Source organism: Athene cunicularia (assembly GCF_003259725.1).
Source record: "Athene cunicularia isolate RWA chromosome 5 unlocalized genomic scaffold, athCun1 chr5_part1, whole genome shotgun sequence".
In the NCBI taxonomy this organism is placed as follows: Eukaryota; Metazoa; Chordata; class Aves; order Strigiformes; family Strigidae; genus Athene; species Athene cunicularia.
Window position 1 is genome coordinate 40,005,563 of NW_020799101.1, and position 17,714 is coordinate 40,023,276.

Below are 17,714 nucleotides of genomic sequence, written 5' to 3' on the forward strand. Positions count from 1 at the left end.
ATGTGCACACCCAAGCCCCTTAGGTTACATCTTAAATGCAGGTACCTTATACATATTCATAGGGTTGCACAGTACAAACATAGATATACATAACTGAGGTGGGGTTTAGTTCAAAAGGCCTGAGTCAGCAGTTCTGGAATGTTTATGTGATCTTTTTTGCCTGTGTATTGCCTCCTGGTGGTCATCTTTGGGGGTCTTCAGGAGGAAGGCCGGTAGTCTTTCTTGTCACCTTTTTCCCAGTTTTGACAGTGCCAAGACTCAGAACCAGTTTCTTCTGGCTGTACTGCTTGCTGCCTCTTTTATCTAGGAAATGTTGCACACCCTTTGGCCTCGGCTCAGTCATTTCGGTCAAAAAATGCCTGTTATGTTCTGCTGCCATGGTTTCACCTCCTCTGGCCTTGGGCCTCTGTCTCTGTCTTCATGGGCTTGAGTTTTTGTTCCCAGAGCTTAACGTTCCTTAGCTTGAACAGACAATTCTTAAACCTAATATTGTTAGTCATCTTATTAATCATGTGCTTAATTTCTCAATATTTCTGTATCACCGTAAGACTGAAATTAAATCTGTTTCATCGTCATTACATTTTCTATTACTAAGGTAATGGTCTTCATTACTTCATTCAGAAGAATGCATGGAAGATGTGTGTTCTCAAAATAAATAATGAACTTAATTTTTCACTGTAGCAGCAGCCTTGTTTTTTTTTTCCCCTCTCCTTCTTCCTCCCATTTAAGTTTAGTAAAAATCTTTTAGGAGTTTTACAGCCTTGTAAAGCAAAAGGTACTCCAAGTAGAAAATGTGAAGTGCAAGCAACAACCTTTTGAGTGTGGTTGAATTGTGTAACAGAGGATAATACTGTCAAAATGTGTAGTATCAACATCTTACTACTTTCAAATATAACATTCAACTAGAAGTCACTTTTTCGACTTCCTGGAGGGAAGAGCTAAAGGAAATGCACATGTTAGTTCATGCTTTTCTCATTTTAAAGTTACCTTAGTAATCTCAAGGGGTAATTTTATGAAACATTTGAAGGCTCTTTTCCTCCTCTTGAAGTCTTAGTGTGATATATAAGGGGAATTGTATGTGAAGTACAAAGCTTTATATTTGGTTTGTTTGGTTTGTTTTTTTTTTAAATTGAAAGTGAAATAATGCTCTTGTACAAGGAGCATTGAGTCTGCCATCTTAAGTATGCATTCAGTAAATAAAGTTCTTGGATGGTTTTGTACTGACAATACTTTATTCATGTTTATTTCAAACTGCTTTTCGCCTCTTTGTTGAACAGCTAGGATGGTGTGGTGTTTGTGTGATCAGTGTGTGTTGTGGAGTGTAGTCAAAACTGGCTGATATTAATGGGGATAGGGGAAGGAAAGAACTGAAGGGACTCTACATTCCCTTAAGTGTAACTATCTGAACTCCTAGCCAGTTGATCTTCAGTTGAAGCAGTTGTTCATGTAGAAAAAAAAGTGTTGTTTTTCCTGTAGGTCTGTATAGATTAAGAGCATGACAGAGAAGTCTAGTCACTACATGCTTGAGTCTTTTTCTCTCCAGACTTTCAGCTGGTACAAGAGGCACAGCTTTGTAATTAATACCTTGCAAGTTAGAAGTGATAGCAACAAGTTCTTTGTCCTTAGGCCAGCTGCTAACTCACTGGCTTTGTCCAAAGTAAGTTGCATTTATTTAGTTAGTCTGTAAAAGAAGACGATGAAAGTTTTATTTAAAAAAATGGAATATGGGTCTTAGGGAACAATCCAAATTCTTCCTAATTAGTACCACTGAGGTATGTTTCTTGTTGAGGTGTCCTTATGATTGAAGTGGAATGTTATGTAAAAATAACACACCTTTTTCAGCAAGAAGCCAACTTTCCGTTAGCAGTTTGCCTCGTGTGATGCCGCAAGTTAAAAATAAATCTTATTAGCAATGCATAGGTGTGCCGTTTATGAGTGTGGAGAGGATTCTTCTGATGACATTAGTAAAATTTACTGATTGCATTTGGTTGTCTTTATTGGGTTAATAACCCAAAGTACAACATACAGTATCTGGGCTTTAAATATTTGTTAATGAGTGTGAAGTGTGCAAAAACAAGTACGCTCCTCTCTGGAAAACAGAGACTAAATTTGTAAGCTTCTGACTTTGTAAATGAAATTTATCCAAATGTTTAATCAGAAATTTGTTGATACTAATTAAATATTTAAAAGTGTAATTATTATGAATTAGTCTGTTTAAAATAAACTCCTCTCTAGCTGTGCCTGAATGATAGCATTGGTTAGATATCTCAACTATGTTAGTAGAAAAACCACAGATTTCCAGGATAAATAAAATATAGCTGCTGACACTCCATTAATCACTCTGATAAGGATGTTGGCTTAATACCTTGAGTGAAGGTGCATCTTTTGATCTTTTTCTCATTTTTATTTTTAAATTTTCTCTAATGAAACAAGGGTTTGTGTTTGTCATTTTCCTTTATGGATTCCTTTTTTTTGACACCAGTCATGAACTATGTGTTGGTATTATAATGCTATTCTAAGTCTTTGATCTCAAGTGCACTAGGGGGGTATACAAATCTGCTTTTATGAATTAAATGGCAGAATTGAAGAAAGCATTGTGGAGGCAGGCAGTGAGTCCTAACTTGGTCCTGATGAGTTACTTGCAGTGTACTGTGCTCTCACTATTTTTTTTTTCTGACTTTTTTTTTTTAACTGGTGAACATATTTTCCTTGTTTAGGTTTATTATTGGCAACGTATTTCTTTAGCAGTGTAGTACTGAAAGGATTTGTCATGAGAAAAAATGAGGTATTTTTAGAAATCTGAATTTCTTTAAAAAAAGAAAAGCAAAAGTTGTAACCTCCATCCATATTCACTGAAACATGAGTAAAGCCATTTGTCTGACACAGCTGTCAACTTCCTCCAGCTGAAATAATGTCTGTATTTTTTTAAGATAAGTCCTCTAAAGTAGAAAGCAGACCTCATGCACACTTGAACCAAATAAAGTACAGTGAACTGAAGACACCCTCCCATCAGTCGCTGTGCTGTGGAGTCTTTGGATTCCAGGCAGCAGTCTCAGCTGTCCCAGTTTAGGTTATGTTGTATCAGGATTGGCTGTATCCATGTTCTGCCTCCTCCCTTTTCTAAATTTCACTGGGGGAAGGCTCAAGGCAAGGATTAAATGTAGAAGCTGTCACCAGGCTTCCCCAGTGCAGCTGGCACCATGGATGGGCTTCAGAGCAGCTCCTGCTAGCTCTGTAAGCCTTCCACTCTGCCTCCTCTCTCACTATGTTTCCTCTGAAAAGATTTTGAGTACAACAATTCAAGAAGAATTCTTCCTCCCAGTTAACACAGCTTTATTATCAAGTCTTTTACCTCTTGATTGTTGGAAAAAAATCTTTTAAAAACTGACCATCAGAAAACTCGACCTTGAAAGAAAAAGCCAAAGAATTCAAGTAACTTAAATATACTGAGCAAAACCTAGTTGCCTTGAACTCAAGCGCATTCAGAGGAAACAAAGTAAGACCAGAGATACCTGCCATGCCTGTTGGCAGAGTTGAAAGTCCACCCTCTGCCTCTCTTCCTAGGGACAGCAGCCACGAATGCCGGGTGTGCAGGGTGACACTGGTGGGTTTGTCAGCATATGCCAAGCACATCTCCAGCCAGCTGCACAAAGATAGTGTTGATGCCCATGACAGAAAAGAAGAAGAGAAAGAAGAGGCAGAAGAAGAATACTTTGACAAAGAACTTATTCAGCTAATCAAGCAAAAGAAGGAACGGAACCGGTGAGTTTTCCTCTCTCCACTTAGGTCATATAATTGCTTTTAACACAGTTAGGATACGTTTCTAAGGCTTAGGTCCTCATGAAATATCAACTGCCTGTAGTTAGTGTACTTAAGAGAACAGTCCAAGGAGACCTGTGTAGATATTGTAGTTTCAACATGTAAATATGATTCTGCTGAATGTTCTTGTTGCGTTGATCTACTACTAGTGAGGAAGTACAACTATTCTCTATTACGGATAAAAACAGTCCCCAGTGTGGAATCCTATGTATTGAGAGCCCTAATATTTTGATGTTTGAGACCCATTTAACTGAAAGGGGTAAAGTTAATAAATCTGACAGTAGTGTAATATTGTTTGGGATGGGGGGTGTCTGTAGGAACTGAGCCTTTTAGAAACTGTTGCTGAACATGCTTTGTGGTAAAAGTTTAAATTGTCTGTTTTTAAAATGAATTGGATTGTTCAGTCAATGTCCCACTGAAATCCTGTAATCTTTGAATGAAATTTCTTACCTGTTCTATCTTACTGCTTACCATTAGCGAAACATAATTCTTGTGGCTCACTGTGAAACAGAAGGCTGCAGAGAGTATTAAGTATTGGCTTTTACATTCCACGTGACTCTGCAAGTGTGCACTACTAATACAGTGTTCCAGCTGGGAATACACTGTTTTAATACGTTTATGGCAAGGTGATGGTATTAAGGGGGCATATGATTTTTTTTAAAAGAAGCTCTTGCTTGCTGTGGCTGGAAGTTTCAATTAGCATCTCCATGTGCATAAATCTGTCAAAATTACTTGGTTTTAACACCATTTTGTCATACTAGGGCTGGTCATATTTTCCTGTTGGTCAATGTAGGTAGCAACAATGTCACTTTCCCTGGTTTTGTGGTAAAGGAGTAGTACTGTCAGTACAGTTGTATTGCGAGGCAACTAAAATCTTATTAAAATCTCTCTCTGCTGGATACTGGTTTGGGGAGTGGAAAAAAAAGGAAGTACATGGGTTAAGTTACTAATACAGCAAAATTGTTTCTGTTGGATCATAATCAAGTTGAGTCAGCTCTTAGAACTTAAGGTATCACCTAGACATAGTTTCTTTGAATTCTTGCCCTAGAGCTTGTTTTATCTTATGCAGTAGGCCATTTCCCATTAGAGAGTAATTATTTGTGCATCTTTTAGCAAAACTGGAATGTGATGAAAACTTAAATGGTAGTACAACATGAATTTTCAGTTTACTCAAATCAATTGTTTTTGAGCAGTAGTGTGAAAGTTTCCTGTCTTGCTTGTCCAGGGATCTAGAATGAATGTATTCCTGTAATGTCAGATAAAAGCATTTCTGTAATCCATTTTTGGGAAAAATTTTAATAAAAACTCCTCATTTGGTAGAATAAATACTTAGAGAGTTTAGACTGACCCTGAGAATAGCTGTCAGTGTTAAGGTAGCATTTATCTTTAAATGTACATGTGATAATTTACCACGTGTTCATGGTAAGTCGCCAAGCATAAGTGCTCTCCAAGGGGCAGTAGACAGTTCTTCTGGGAGGCTCATACAGACTCCGTATTGCATGCTGTGAACTGTATTTTTGTATCTGAGGTACAACTGCTGTGGATGCTTTACATCTGTGTTTTAAGTTAAGCTTTATAAACTGAGACATGATCTCCACTAAGTAGAATAACTGCTTTTCGCAGCCTGGCTTTCCTTCTGTTTTGTATCAGTTCACTTTAGTTACACCATCAGAGTAGTTTTCAGAAAAAAATAATTATCTCACTACTAATTAATTTTTCTTCTATCAAGATTACTCAAATTACAAAAATTATACAACAGAAAGCTTCCTTTTTGTTTGTTTCTTATTAGTCCAATAACTAATAAAAAGAAAGGAATGTTATCTTCCAAGTTACATAAATACTTAAGAATTAATCTATTGAACTGTCCCTGCACTGAATCAGTTGTTCTTCTAAGAGCAGTTTTGAAATACCATATTTAAGTAAAGGTACAACATTAGTTTTGAAAGTCAAACACTACAGAAGCCTGAATGGTAAAGCAGCTAAAAAGTTATCTCTGCTTCTTTCTATTAAAAAAAAGCAAAAGCATGAGGCTTGTGTGCTGTTGGATTTCAATAGAATGACATCAGTATTTAGGTTTTTCTCAATTGTTTTGTAGGCAAGCTGAACCAGGCTGTGCAAACAAAGAATTAGAATGTGAAGATAGGAGATCACAGAGAAGGCGAGAAGAAAGAGGTACTTACAAAGAAAGAGAAGCTTATGATCAGTCATCATGGCATCATCATAATGCATCACAAAGGGACTGGAAGTGGGAAAAGGATGATTATATTAGTCCTAGACAAGGCAAATTTTCACACTCTCAGAGGATCCTTAATACAAACAGACATTCAGGTGGCCCAAAGGGCCGCTCTGGGAGGCACCAAAACGTTTCAGGAAGCTCTTCAAATCGGCATAACTATGTGAATTCTGGAAGTGCTTGGCATGCAAGAGGGCGGGGAGAAGGAAAATCAAATTGGCATCACGGTGCCAGGGAGAGAAATTCTACTTGGCACTCAGAAGGAACAAGTCATTTTTCTAGCTGGAATTCCAAGAGTTATGGAGGAAACTGGAAATCTAGTTCTCATGGTGCAAATGGCTGGATTTTTGGAAACTCGGGAGATGCATATTCAGTAGAGCCAAATAAATACAATAAGGAAAGATATGCATGGCAGCGTCAGGAGAAAGACACTGATGTTCTGCCATACAGAGATCAAAAAAATAGGGGTGACTTGCTTGATTTTACTAGTGATAAACTTCCTTCTGAGGGTATGTTGGATTTTGGTATGTCGAAGCAACAAGAAAGCAAAATTTCAAGATCCAGTGGAAAAAGTGGCAGTCCTTCCAGAGATAAAATGTATCGCTGGACTCCCTATCCATCCCAGAAAGCTGCAGAGCAGCAACCACAGTCTGAAGATAACATTTCTAAAAGTCCAGATAAAATGGGTTCTGTATTTTTGCCTCTTACTGATTCATCAATGAAAGGAAAAACTTGTGAAGTCAATGTTAGCCTTGCAAAACTTAAAAAATGTGAAGCATCTTCCCCTTGTAATATAACCTCAGATCACCTTGATTCTTGCAAGGTAATGAAAGACTGTTCCAGTGGTGAAAAGCCTGACAAAGACAATGGCAGAAGTAATAAGATGCCATCACTGAAATCCCCCCTTCTGAATATCACAGATGTGAAGTTACCTTCCCCAAAGCAAGACACAAACAGTCTCTTAAAAAATGTCAGGCTTCTGTTATCCTCAACTAGAGACAAAGAGCAGAATCATTTGAATGCACTGAACTTGGAAACAAACAGTTTCTCCTCTTATTCATCGAAGCTGAAGGGTGCATGTCCTGGGAACTTACAAGACAACAAAGATGTGCTTGGTAGAAATCTTGTAGAGCCTATTAATAACTTAAGTGAAGCGGAACAAAACCCCAAAGATGTTCAGTCCAACCCTTCCTTGCAAAATATTACCTTAAGCTCCTGCAAGGATACAGCTGACCAGAATGGGGAAGAAACTGGGAAAGTATTGCCAAAGAGTGAGTTCAGACTAGATTTATTAGAAGATGTAAGCGATGATGATTTAACAGGAAGTGAGAAGTCAGAAGTAAGAATTGAAAAGTTGTGTTCTTCTGTTAGTTCTTGCTTACCCTGTGATACTCCAGAAGGTAAACCTGCCACCTCTGAAAAGGAAGATGATGAAAAGCCAGCTCCTTCAAGTATTGCTTCTGCTGACATAAAAGATTCTATGTTTCAGATGGAATCCACAGTTTCTCCATCAAGTGGTCAGGACCATTTGACTGTGGATTTGAAAACCTCCTCACAGGATGGAGAAGGGGATGAAGAGCAAGTCAAGTCACACGATCACTTTGAAATGGAAGGTTTTGAAAATCCTTCAGATCATGAGCTGCAAAAAGGAGGAAGCCAGTCACTAGGCCTCCTTCCTGATTTAAGTAAACTTGGCCTTCCTGCCTCTCTGCAAAGAGACCTGACACGACATATTAGTCTGAAGAGCAAAGTTGGGACACATCTTCCAGAGCCCAATCTCAATAACGCACGTCGCATTCGGAATGTGAGCGGCCATCGGAAAAGTGAGACTGAGAAGGAGTCGGGGCTTAAACCCACCCTCAGGCAGATTCTTAGTGCTTCCCGGCGAAATGTAAACTGGGATCAAGTCATCCAGCAGGTAACCAAGAAGAAACAGGAACTTGGCAAAGGTTTACCAAGGTTGGTAGCTTTCATATCTAACCATGCCTCTCTCAGCGTGTTGAGGGGGGAGGGTTGTTTTTCTCCAAATCTGAAATGAATTCCTTAGTCCTAGAATTAAGACTTTAGAAGGAAGCTTGCTATACCACTATCTTTTACATATACTAACATTTTAGGTTTTATGATTGCTTGCTGCTGTGAATGTCTATCTATAGATAATAGTATTCTGCTGCTGAGAAAAGATTCTGATCAGTTCATAACAGTTGGTTAGTATCTGAATATGGACACTAGCAGTATATTTGCTTTTCAAGTTCAAGTAAGTGGAAGAATATAAAATGCGATCAGGATGTGAGCAGCGCTGTGACAGTTGCTTATTTCTTCATTTACTTGGGACTACAACAAATACTTGCATTGCTGTAGGGAGAATAAATGCTCCCTGTTCATTTGTTAATCTTTTAATCTGATATGCAGTTTGGTTTTGTGTTTAGAGGAAGCAATTATATAATACTTCATGTTTGAAACTTTCTTTAAACCTGAAGTTTTTGAAGTGTCTTGAAAAGATGTTATATTTGCTTGTTCCAAACTTGATTTTAAATAATTACAATAACATGATTTCTGACTTGGAAATCATGCTCTCAGTTCCTCACCACTAAATCTAATTTTGTGATGCACAAAAGAGATTCCATTGCCAGATGAGACAGAAAGCACAGAATACCAGTGTAATGAACTGCCAGATCTCTTACAGAAGTAATGTGCATTTGGGGAAAAGGGAGGCTCTTTTCTGGATTTAGCTGGCTTGTTACTTGTGTGTGTATTTTTCTTTTTTATTATCTTAAAGGTTTGGCATAGAAATGGTGCCTCTTGTACAAAATGAGCAAGAGGGTCTAGAACTTGGTGAAGAATCTGATCTGTCTACTCTGGAAGGATTCCAGTGGGAAGGAATTTCCTTAGCAGTGCCTGGCTCAGCCAGAAAACGTAGCTTTTCTGAAAGCAGCGTCATTGCAGACAGAAATCCTTCTGCTTATAGCTTCTTCAGTGAACAAGCCAAAATAAATGAAAGTGGGCAAAGGCAAATAATTGCAGCTAACCACTCACATCACGTAACATCTGGGTGCAAGACAAGTGCTGACATTGAGGCTGACTTGAAACAGGAGACATCTTCTCTTCCTTTGTCACCATTTATGTCGGAAAGAACTGAGACTAGTGGAAGAAGACACAGTCTACAAGCCACCTCTGAGGTCACAGGCCTCACAAAACAAGACCAGGAGAGCCCGGAGAAGAGAATACCTCTTCTTGAAAAACAAAACGTACTAGAAATCTCAGAAGAAAATCATTCAGCTTCAACTAATGCTTCACTTCTTGCAGTGTCTAATAACGTGGATGCAGCTACAGACAGTAGCTGCACATCTGGTACTGAGCAGAATGACAGCCAAGGAATTGGAAAGAAACGAAGAGCAACTGGAGTAAGTGTGCAATTTTGTTCAGCTTTGGTGTACTGAAACATGTTTTTTTTTTTTCCCCTGTCAATGGTCATCCAACCTTGAAATGATCTCTGCAAGGATGACTTTCTCCATTTGATTGTCTTGTACATGGATAGCCTCAAACTAATTTGCTTGTTTGACTGAATTTTCTTTAAGAATCTTTTCTGCTTCTGCCTTGGTAGTGCAGGACTTCTGCCTAATCTTTTTTTAATTAGTATGAATGGCAAATGCTCTTTAATTTTGATTTGTTAACTGGCACGCTATGCTGGTAAATGAGAGCTATTAAATATTTCCATGGAAGTTCTTGGTGTTGAAGAAAGAATCTTGGTGTTTCCCAACTTAAATGGAAGCTAGGCTGTAGCAGAAATTTGTTTTCCTTGGGTGTTCCTGGTTTTATGGTCAAGCAAGGAAAGACAACCCTTCTTACAAAATTATATACTTAAAATGATGTCCCTAAATCTGAATTTGTTTCACTGTCCTATCTTGGACTTACCCAAAGAAGGGAAAAAAATGTTTTTTGCTGAAATCCTCAAAATGGTTTTGGCATATGCAGAAAGCAGTAATTTTAGTTCTTTACTGATTTAATCCTATAAATGTTCAACTAAAACTGTAGAGCACAAAATCTGATCCAAGTGTGGTCTTAAACATCTGAGCAAGTAGAAAGTTGTCAGCTTATTTAATTTTTCTTCCTAGTTGGGATGAAAACATCCCTCTTACTTTGTTGCCCTCCCTCATAAGGGCAGAGGGAAGGATGAGTTATAGGAGAATGTGTAAAATTAATTGTGTATTGTTCTCTGTGGGTACAAGTACTGGTTGGAAAGACCACTGTTTGACTTTTCAATTTGGACAAAATTCCTCTTGTAACTTTTGTTAATAAATTATTTTACTTGCAGGAGGGATCTTCTCCTGAAATTCCTAGTCTAGAAAGAAAGAATAAGAGAAGAAAAATCAAAGGTAAAAAAGGTGAGTGTATATCATACTATGTAAATCTGGTGTAGAGGTTATAAATAAATACCTAGTTGTATTTTGTCTTGGCTAAAATGGTGATTCCTTAATGTTACTTTGGTGCTTCTTGGGCTCTTACTGAAGATCATAGGATAGACTGCTCTCAAATCTGCACCACATCTTTCTCTGAAGAGTTCCATCTTAATTTGTCAGAAGTTATTTCTAAGAGAAGACTTTGTGCCTTCTTTCTGCCTTCAGCTCATGTTCCTGGTTGCAGAGAGATGACCTTTGCTTTCTCCTGCTTACGGAAGAGAAGTTTGTTTCCTCTTCAGATGGAAGTTCTGAAGGGAGAAGCACTCATCGCTCCCTTCTAGTTCAGCCATGCAACTTTCCCTTTCTACTTCTGGGTGGTCTCACTAGAAAACTTGTACTCTGCATAACTTGGGCTGTGTTCTGGTTTTGACATCTCCGGCAATACTTTTTTTTTTTTTTTTTGATGACTCCTTCCCTGCCCTTAACAGAAATGAATGTGGAATGCCTCACTACTTCCTGCTCCTGACCAAAGAAAACCCTTATTCTGGCATTAGGCAGGTCTTTCTCAAACATCCCTAACACATCCACATCACCATGCATCAAAATGAATGATCTGTGTTCTAGGCAGAATGTTTTCTTCAGGAACTACATCCTTGCATCACCTTCTGGGAATTCTGGGGTCCAGAAGATAGCTTTCAAATGTTCCATTTTTCTTTTTATAATTATTTATATTAATAGTTGTTTGGAGTGCGGGGAAAATACTATGGATCTTCTTGTTGGAACTAATATTTCCTACTGGAAAAGGTGGTGTTTTTTATCAGCCTCTGTATTCAATGACTAGTGTCTATTACGGAGACTAATAACACATTCAACTTAGTAAAATCTCTCTTTCCCATTACTTTGCTTCAGCAGCATCATTATTGTAGTAAATCTACTGAAGGATACTATAACCTGAATGAAACTAAGCAGTGCTCAAACTGAAACTTAATTTGCTTGGAGGATCTGTGTAATGCCAGAAGACTTTAGAAAGTAGTATAGGAGGATCTTCTACTGAGTGCAGTGCTCAGTCTTTTTCTCAAGAGATTGCAAATGTGAATCTCATGGCCCAAAATCATCCTGGGTAGTAACTAATTTTTTTATTGTTGGTATCTCTTAAGCTGCCTTTCCTTGGCTTCTAGGATATCTGAATAATTTAAATCTTGTTTAGCTTAAATTTGCCTCTACCTTTTTGATTACGTTAATGGAAAATGTGGTTTTGTACTTTATGTACATGTGTACTTAAAGAAAAGATCTTGGTGGAAGAGAATGACTTTGTTCAACTAACTAAATCAGTGCTGGCAAAGCTATGATGGAAGTAGTTACTAGAGTCAAGGCTGAGATCCTGTAAAGAGGAATACTGAACTTTGCTCTCTTTCGTGTAGACATGGCTATTCCTGTGAATAGGTATTCGTTTTCAACTTCTTGTTAGACTGTTGGTGCTTGACCTAATTTATATGATTTTTATATTCTGAGCTGGTAGTATTTGCTGAGATATCACATGTAATGTATTTTAATGAGTTGTCAAGCACAATTATACTCTGTTTTGTTTCTTTTTCAGAACGTTCTCAGGTAGACCAGTTGTTGGCTATTTCACTGAGGGAAGAAGAGCTAAGCAAGTCCCTGCATAGTGTGGACAGCAGTCTCTTGCAGGCTAGGGCTGCCCTGCAGGCTGCGTATGTTGAGGTTCAACGGTTCCTTGTATTAAAGCAACAGGTAAATGTGGCCTTTTGAGACTCTCTGAACTAGAATTTAGCAGCCTGGAAAACTGCCTTAAGTAGGACTGATTTAAATCACAACTGTTTTGCAGATAACCATGGAAATGAGTACACTGAGAAGTCAGAGAATCCAGATCTTGCAGGGGCTACAAGGTATGGAATACCATGAAACTACAACAGTGGAATGCTGACTCTCATATTCTTTGAACTTAGCATCTTGTAAAACTTGCATTTAACTTGGATTCACTCGTTTAAAATGTTCAGTAAAATTGTAAGCTTTCAAGGTTGATGTGTTTGTTGTTGAATGTGGTCTGTCATCTTTGGTAGGGCCCTCTAGCGTTTTTTTACAAATTTTTCTCTTCCTTCTCTATGTGTCCACAAGAAATGAGCTCTTGGTACCACTAAATTTTACTGTAAAATGTGAACACTTTAGTTCTATGGTTTGGTTTTGGTTTTTGTTTTTGTCTCCTTTTGCCATTAGAAACGTATGAACCTTCTGAGCTGTCAGAGCAACTTTCCTGCAGTGTCTTAAGTGAGAGAAGAAATACCAAGTCTCAGATGGTGACTGAGCTAGTTCCTGCAGGCTCTTTCCTGCCCCTTTTGGACACTTTGTCGTCTTCTGTACCTTCACTGGGAGCTTCTGTTCATGTAAACATGCCATCACCATTCCAATCTTCTGCCATCATACCTGCTGCTCCTCCTGACTCCTCAGTACATGTTAAACGAGAACCTGTGTCTCCACAAGGCTCAGAAAATGTGAATTGTGTACTCCAGAGCTCTCAGTGTGCTTCACGAGCAGAAGAGGTAGAGCAGAAGGATGGTATGTATGGCTTATCTTTGTTTAAGAGAACTAGCTTTAAGAAAATAAGACTGAACTTGTAGAAAGCCACTACTCCCTACTCTTCCTTCACTTTCCCATTTTTATTGTCATGTGCCATTGCATTATGTTTAAACATCAGTGAAGAGAGGTGTCATTTTTCTTTAATGTTAGAGTTGGAAAACTCAGAATGAAGATTTAGTGATTACTAGTTGCAGTGGCATGAAGCGCCCTGCTTGCAGAATCTTCAGACTTTATTGGTGTCTGCACAGGCACAGCAGAAGCTGAAGAGGTTTTTTAGATTTTTCTCATAAAGAAACCTTAAACGTATAGCTGTATTTATTATTTAAATACTTTGAAAATGTCTTCATCACATTAGCATATTTGTCAGTTTTCTACACACATTTTTGACATATTAAAAGCAAACATGTTCTTTTGATGTTTGTTTGTCAAATCAGTGTGGTTTTGGTATTGATCAGCTTCTGTATGTGCTACATCTGAAATGAGTGTCTGCCATCAAATGAATTTGGTAAGCTGGGGAGGAAATAAGCATTTAGCATGAGGTAAATCCTGTAATTTGGGGGAGAGGAATTCTCTCTGAGGGCAGACTGCTTTCTGGTGGTTGAACATCTGGTTTGTCAGCCTCCCTAGGAGGTCAGCTCAGCCTTGGTTTGAAGGAGCTGATTGCCTTTGGTTTCCCCTAACCACCAACAGTCTCTCCCATCTGCAGAACTGAGTGATTCTGTTTTCTTTCATTACCCTGGTGATGTCCTGCTTCCTTTTCTAACACCTGCAGTACTCCCCAGTGCTGAGAATTAATAACTTCTGGTTTTAGAAATTTCAGTTTAAGTTGCCAGTTACTTGTATTTTCCTGTTTGTTTTGTTTTTAAGTGACCAAGTTCCTTAGCTCTCCCTTCCTTTGGGAAATTAGGGATGCACAATACTACAGGTGTATTCAGAATTTAAGGGTTTCTGTGCTTTCTACCCAGTATAATTCAACACAATAACTGTTCAAACCTTGTCTAAGCATTTGTTTTTTCTGTATAGAGCGTTTTCTAACAGGTTGAAGCTGTGTATGACAGTTAGGGGTCGGGGAAGAACAGTTTTTCATTGATTTACTTTAAATACAATGTACCCTACGCTGTCAGCAAGTTTTAGTTTTTATCTTGGAACTTCCCACCTGAAGAGGGTGTGGGGCGAGATGTTCACATTTAAGATGTCTCTAGTTGGATGCATAATTCCAGAGGGTCAAGTTTGTACTGTGATCTGTTAAACAGTCCAGTAGCTTTGTCCAAGCATTGCTGTAGGTTTAACTTGTTGGTTTCTAAGAGACCGAACCAAATGTTTCAAATACTGTCAACTTCCCATTTGTATTGACGGATTCCACCCAATAAATGCAGTGAACTTTAAATGTCTTGTTCTGGATTGTAGTTATTGCAAATGCAACCGGAGAATTTCAGGGTGTGGGAAACACAACTGTGAGATGCTGCGCACGCTCTTAGCTGCTCTCAGTTGAGAGGCTGGATTCATTTGATCGTATTAGCTTCAAATTAAAATGATAGGCAGAATGTTTGCCCCATCACTTAGTCCACCACAGATGAACTAACAGAACTTACCCTGATGGTTTACAGTGCTGCCATTCCCATCCATAACTATGGTTGTGTGTGACTCCTCTACCTTGAGTTAGGTCCAAGTAACCCGGTAGAAATAATTAATGCAGATGGGTTAAGCACAAGGTCTTCAAACTGTCACCGAGCAGCTGAGACATAATAGGTGTGCACTGGTTGATACCAGTCCTAGGACAGTGGTGACAGCTGGTAAGGGAGCATACAGTGCAGGGTGGCAGCATCTGAAGCTGACAATGTAGGATTCACCGAAGATTGTTTGTCAGAACTTTAAAAATGTACAGTCAGCCAGCAGCTTGAATGATGTGCCCCATTCCTTTGCTTCTGGAGACACAGATAAACATTTTATTCCCCAGCTATGTTTTTAAAGGCTGGATAACTGACTGAAATAGTAGGTCTGCATATGCGCATAGCTTTCAACATGTAGGAATATGTACTTTACATACATAATTAGGTATAAACAGAAAAACGCAGGGAAAGCAATTTTGCATAAATATTTATTACTGTACAGATCAAATATAACACTAGTCTATTTTCTTCAGAAGAGACCAACCAGAAAACTTCAGTGTATCCAGTTATCTCTGCAACCATATCCTTGTCAGAGCTGGCAGCTTGTTTCCAGCGCACTGATCAAGATGTTCACAAGCCTGCTGTGGACAGTGAAAAGGCTGGACTTTCTGAAAACCCTTCTCCTCATTCACCGCCTGTTTTCAGCAAGAAAGAAGAAAATGATACAGTGGCTGAAAGCTTTTTACTGGATCAGTGTAGCCCTTCTCTTCCCAAGCATTCAGTCCTTCTAGAAATGCCAATGGATAAAAGCCCCAAACTTTCAGCAGAACCATTCGAGCAACAGACGCCAACCGCTGTAGTCCCAGCAGAAAAAGGGAACAGGAGGAGGAGAAAGTTAAGGAAGAAGAAAACTCTGAGGGCAGCCCACGTGCCAGAGAACAGTGATACAGAACAGGATATAATTGACTCTAAGCCTGCCCGGAAAGTCAAGGGTGGAAAGGTTCCCAAAGGAGAAAAGGTTACTACATCCACTCCTCCAAGACAGGAGGATGGAGCTATGGCTCAAACAGCAAGAACCAAAGAGGAGAATGATAGTGATGCTTCTCTGAAACTGGTGGAAGTTCCAGCACCCCCATGTGAGGTGGTTGATGTTGGTTCATCGGAGTCAGGAGATGAAAAGCCAGACAGTCCATCAAAGAGGCATTCACGTGGCTCTGTGGATCAAGCAATCCTAGGAACGTCTTGCTCTGGTTATGATGAAGTGAGCTCTACCAGTGAGATTGGCACAAATTATAGGGATGATGTGAAAAAAAGGTGAGACTGTAGATCTCTCAAAAGTATTATCCAGTAATTATGACAGACCTGTCTTCTGATTTTTTTACTCTACTCAGAAACTCTTATAACATCAGTAACTTTTAATTTTATTCAGGAGGGAGTAAGAGGGAGATTGAAAATTGAATTTGCTTTTTTTCATCCAACAACTGAATGTGTCTTGTTACCTACTAATTTTTCTAATAGAAAAACAAGGCTGCCCTCCATGGAAAGTTTGGTTTTGAGCTTATTTGTCACAGCCTATTTTCTACCAAATGCAGAGTCTTGTTCTGGAGTCTTACACCAGTATTTTGTCTGAAAATGAACATGCAAAGTTCAATCTCACTACTCTTTTATTTTTGCGTTACAGTGTGGCTGAGACACAAACTTCCATATCATCATCACTAAGAGGATCAAAGAACTCATCAGGTATGTATTTTAAGCTTTTCTTCTGATACTTTGTGTATAGTATCTTGCAGGTCTTGAGAAAGTGCTTCTAGAGGGGAATTTTGCCCTGAAGATCAAAAGCTACACTAAAAACTGAAGTGGGAAGAGATGCATACTCACTTACGTCATCTCTTACTGAATGCTTTGTGCCTTGACCTCCACATCCCCCCACCCCCTCCCACATGAACACTTCTGCTCCACAGTCTCTGAAGAGCTGTAGGACAAATAATAATACAATTGTTCTGCTGTTTTAAAGATCATTCTGGACTTAACATCACATAAAGGTCTTCCTGGCCTTTTATATTGCCTTCTGCCACTTACAGGCTCCAGCTAGATGCCACAATGAAATCTGACTTTAAGGTGCTGAGCCCATACAATAGTTGAGTGTGTTCTTGTAATCAAAGTACATGTGTGTCTGTCATGCAGAAGTGTCTTCGGAGCCAGGTGAGGATGAAGAACCTACAGAGGGAAGCTTTGAGGGACACCTGGCTGCAGTGAATGCTATTCAGATTTTTGGGAATTTGTTGTATACCTGCTCAGCGGACAGAACTGTTTGTGCCTACAGTCTGGTTGTAAGTAAAGCTGTGGGAATGGTGTTACATTAATTGGAGTCACAGGGATGCAATTCTGTTTTTATAAAGCCTTACTATGTAGTTAAGGAAGCAACTGCTTTTTCAAGCGCCTAATTTTTTTTATGTTATTCTTTTCTTCAAAACTCTTCTCACCCTCCCTAATCCCTTCTCCCTATGAGAGGAATAAGGGGAGAGATATTGCTGCATGCTTTTGTTAGCTGTCCTACCCTACGCTCAGGCGCAGATCCTGAGAGGCATGATGGGGCTTTATGCTGATGGACCCTATGCTTTCCTTTTCAGAGCAGGAAGTGTGTGGCCATCTTTGAAGGACATACTTCAAAAGTGAACTGTCTCCTGGTCACTCAGACAAATGGGAAGAATGCTGCACTCTACACTGGCTCAAGTGACCACACTATCAACTGTTACAATATTAAGGTACTCAAATTCTGTGTTGATTTACATATACTGCATTTTTATGCAACTATTTCATTGCAAATATAGATGAAAAAAGCCTTTTAAACCCATATGAGCCTCACTTTGTACCTCATTAGAGTGGAGCAGGGGTACAAAAAAACCTCCAAACCATAAACCAGCAAACCATTAAGTGATTTGCTACCCTAATATGTGGGCTAGTTTGTCTGCAGAGTTTTTGCCAGAACAACATGACAGGATTCTGAATGTTGGAAACTGAAGTGTAGGATGGTTGTCTGGCCATGAATATCGTATTTGC

The 17,714-nt window shown here is 39.0% G+C and overlaps 1 protein-coding gene across 3 annotated transcripts in view; it reads left to right on the top strand.

The window, feature by feature from the left end:
• Positions 1 to 17,714, top strand: part of ZNF106 (zinc finger protein 106) — a 40,963-nt gene that overhangs the window by 12,258 nt on the left and 10,991 nt on the right. For 2 of the 3 annotated variants that reach the window (XM_026849400.1, XM_026849401.1), the window contains 11 exons: positions 3,565 to 3,762; positions 5,915 to 8,011; positions 8,829 to 9,453; positions 10,365 to 10,434; positions 12,047 to 12,201; positions 12,296 to 12,356; positions 12,685 to 13,023; positions 15,188 to 15,968; positions 16,336 to 16,394; positions 16,839 to 16,984; positions 17,285 to 17,419. In XM_026849400.1, the coding sequence (XP_026705201.1) occupies positions 3,565 to 3,762; positions 5,915 to 8,011; positions 8,829 to 9,453; positions 10,365 to 10,434; positions 12,047 to 12,201; positions 12,296 to 12,356; positions 12,685 to 13,023; positions 15,188 to 15,968; positions 16,336 to 16,394; positions 16,839 to 16,984; positions 17,285 to 17,419 (4,666 nt within the window). The remainder of the gene's footprint in view (positions 1 to 3,564; positions 3,763 to 5,914; positions 8,012 to 8,828; positions 9,454 to 10,364; positions 10,435 to 12,046; positions 12,202 to 12,295; positions 12,357 to 12,684; positions 13,024 to 15,187; positions 15,969 to 16,335; positions 16,395 to 16,838; positions 16,985 to 17,284; positions 17,420 to 17,714) is intronic. The other variant, XM_026849402.1, reaches the window with a different exon arrangement.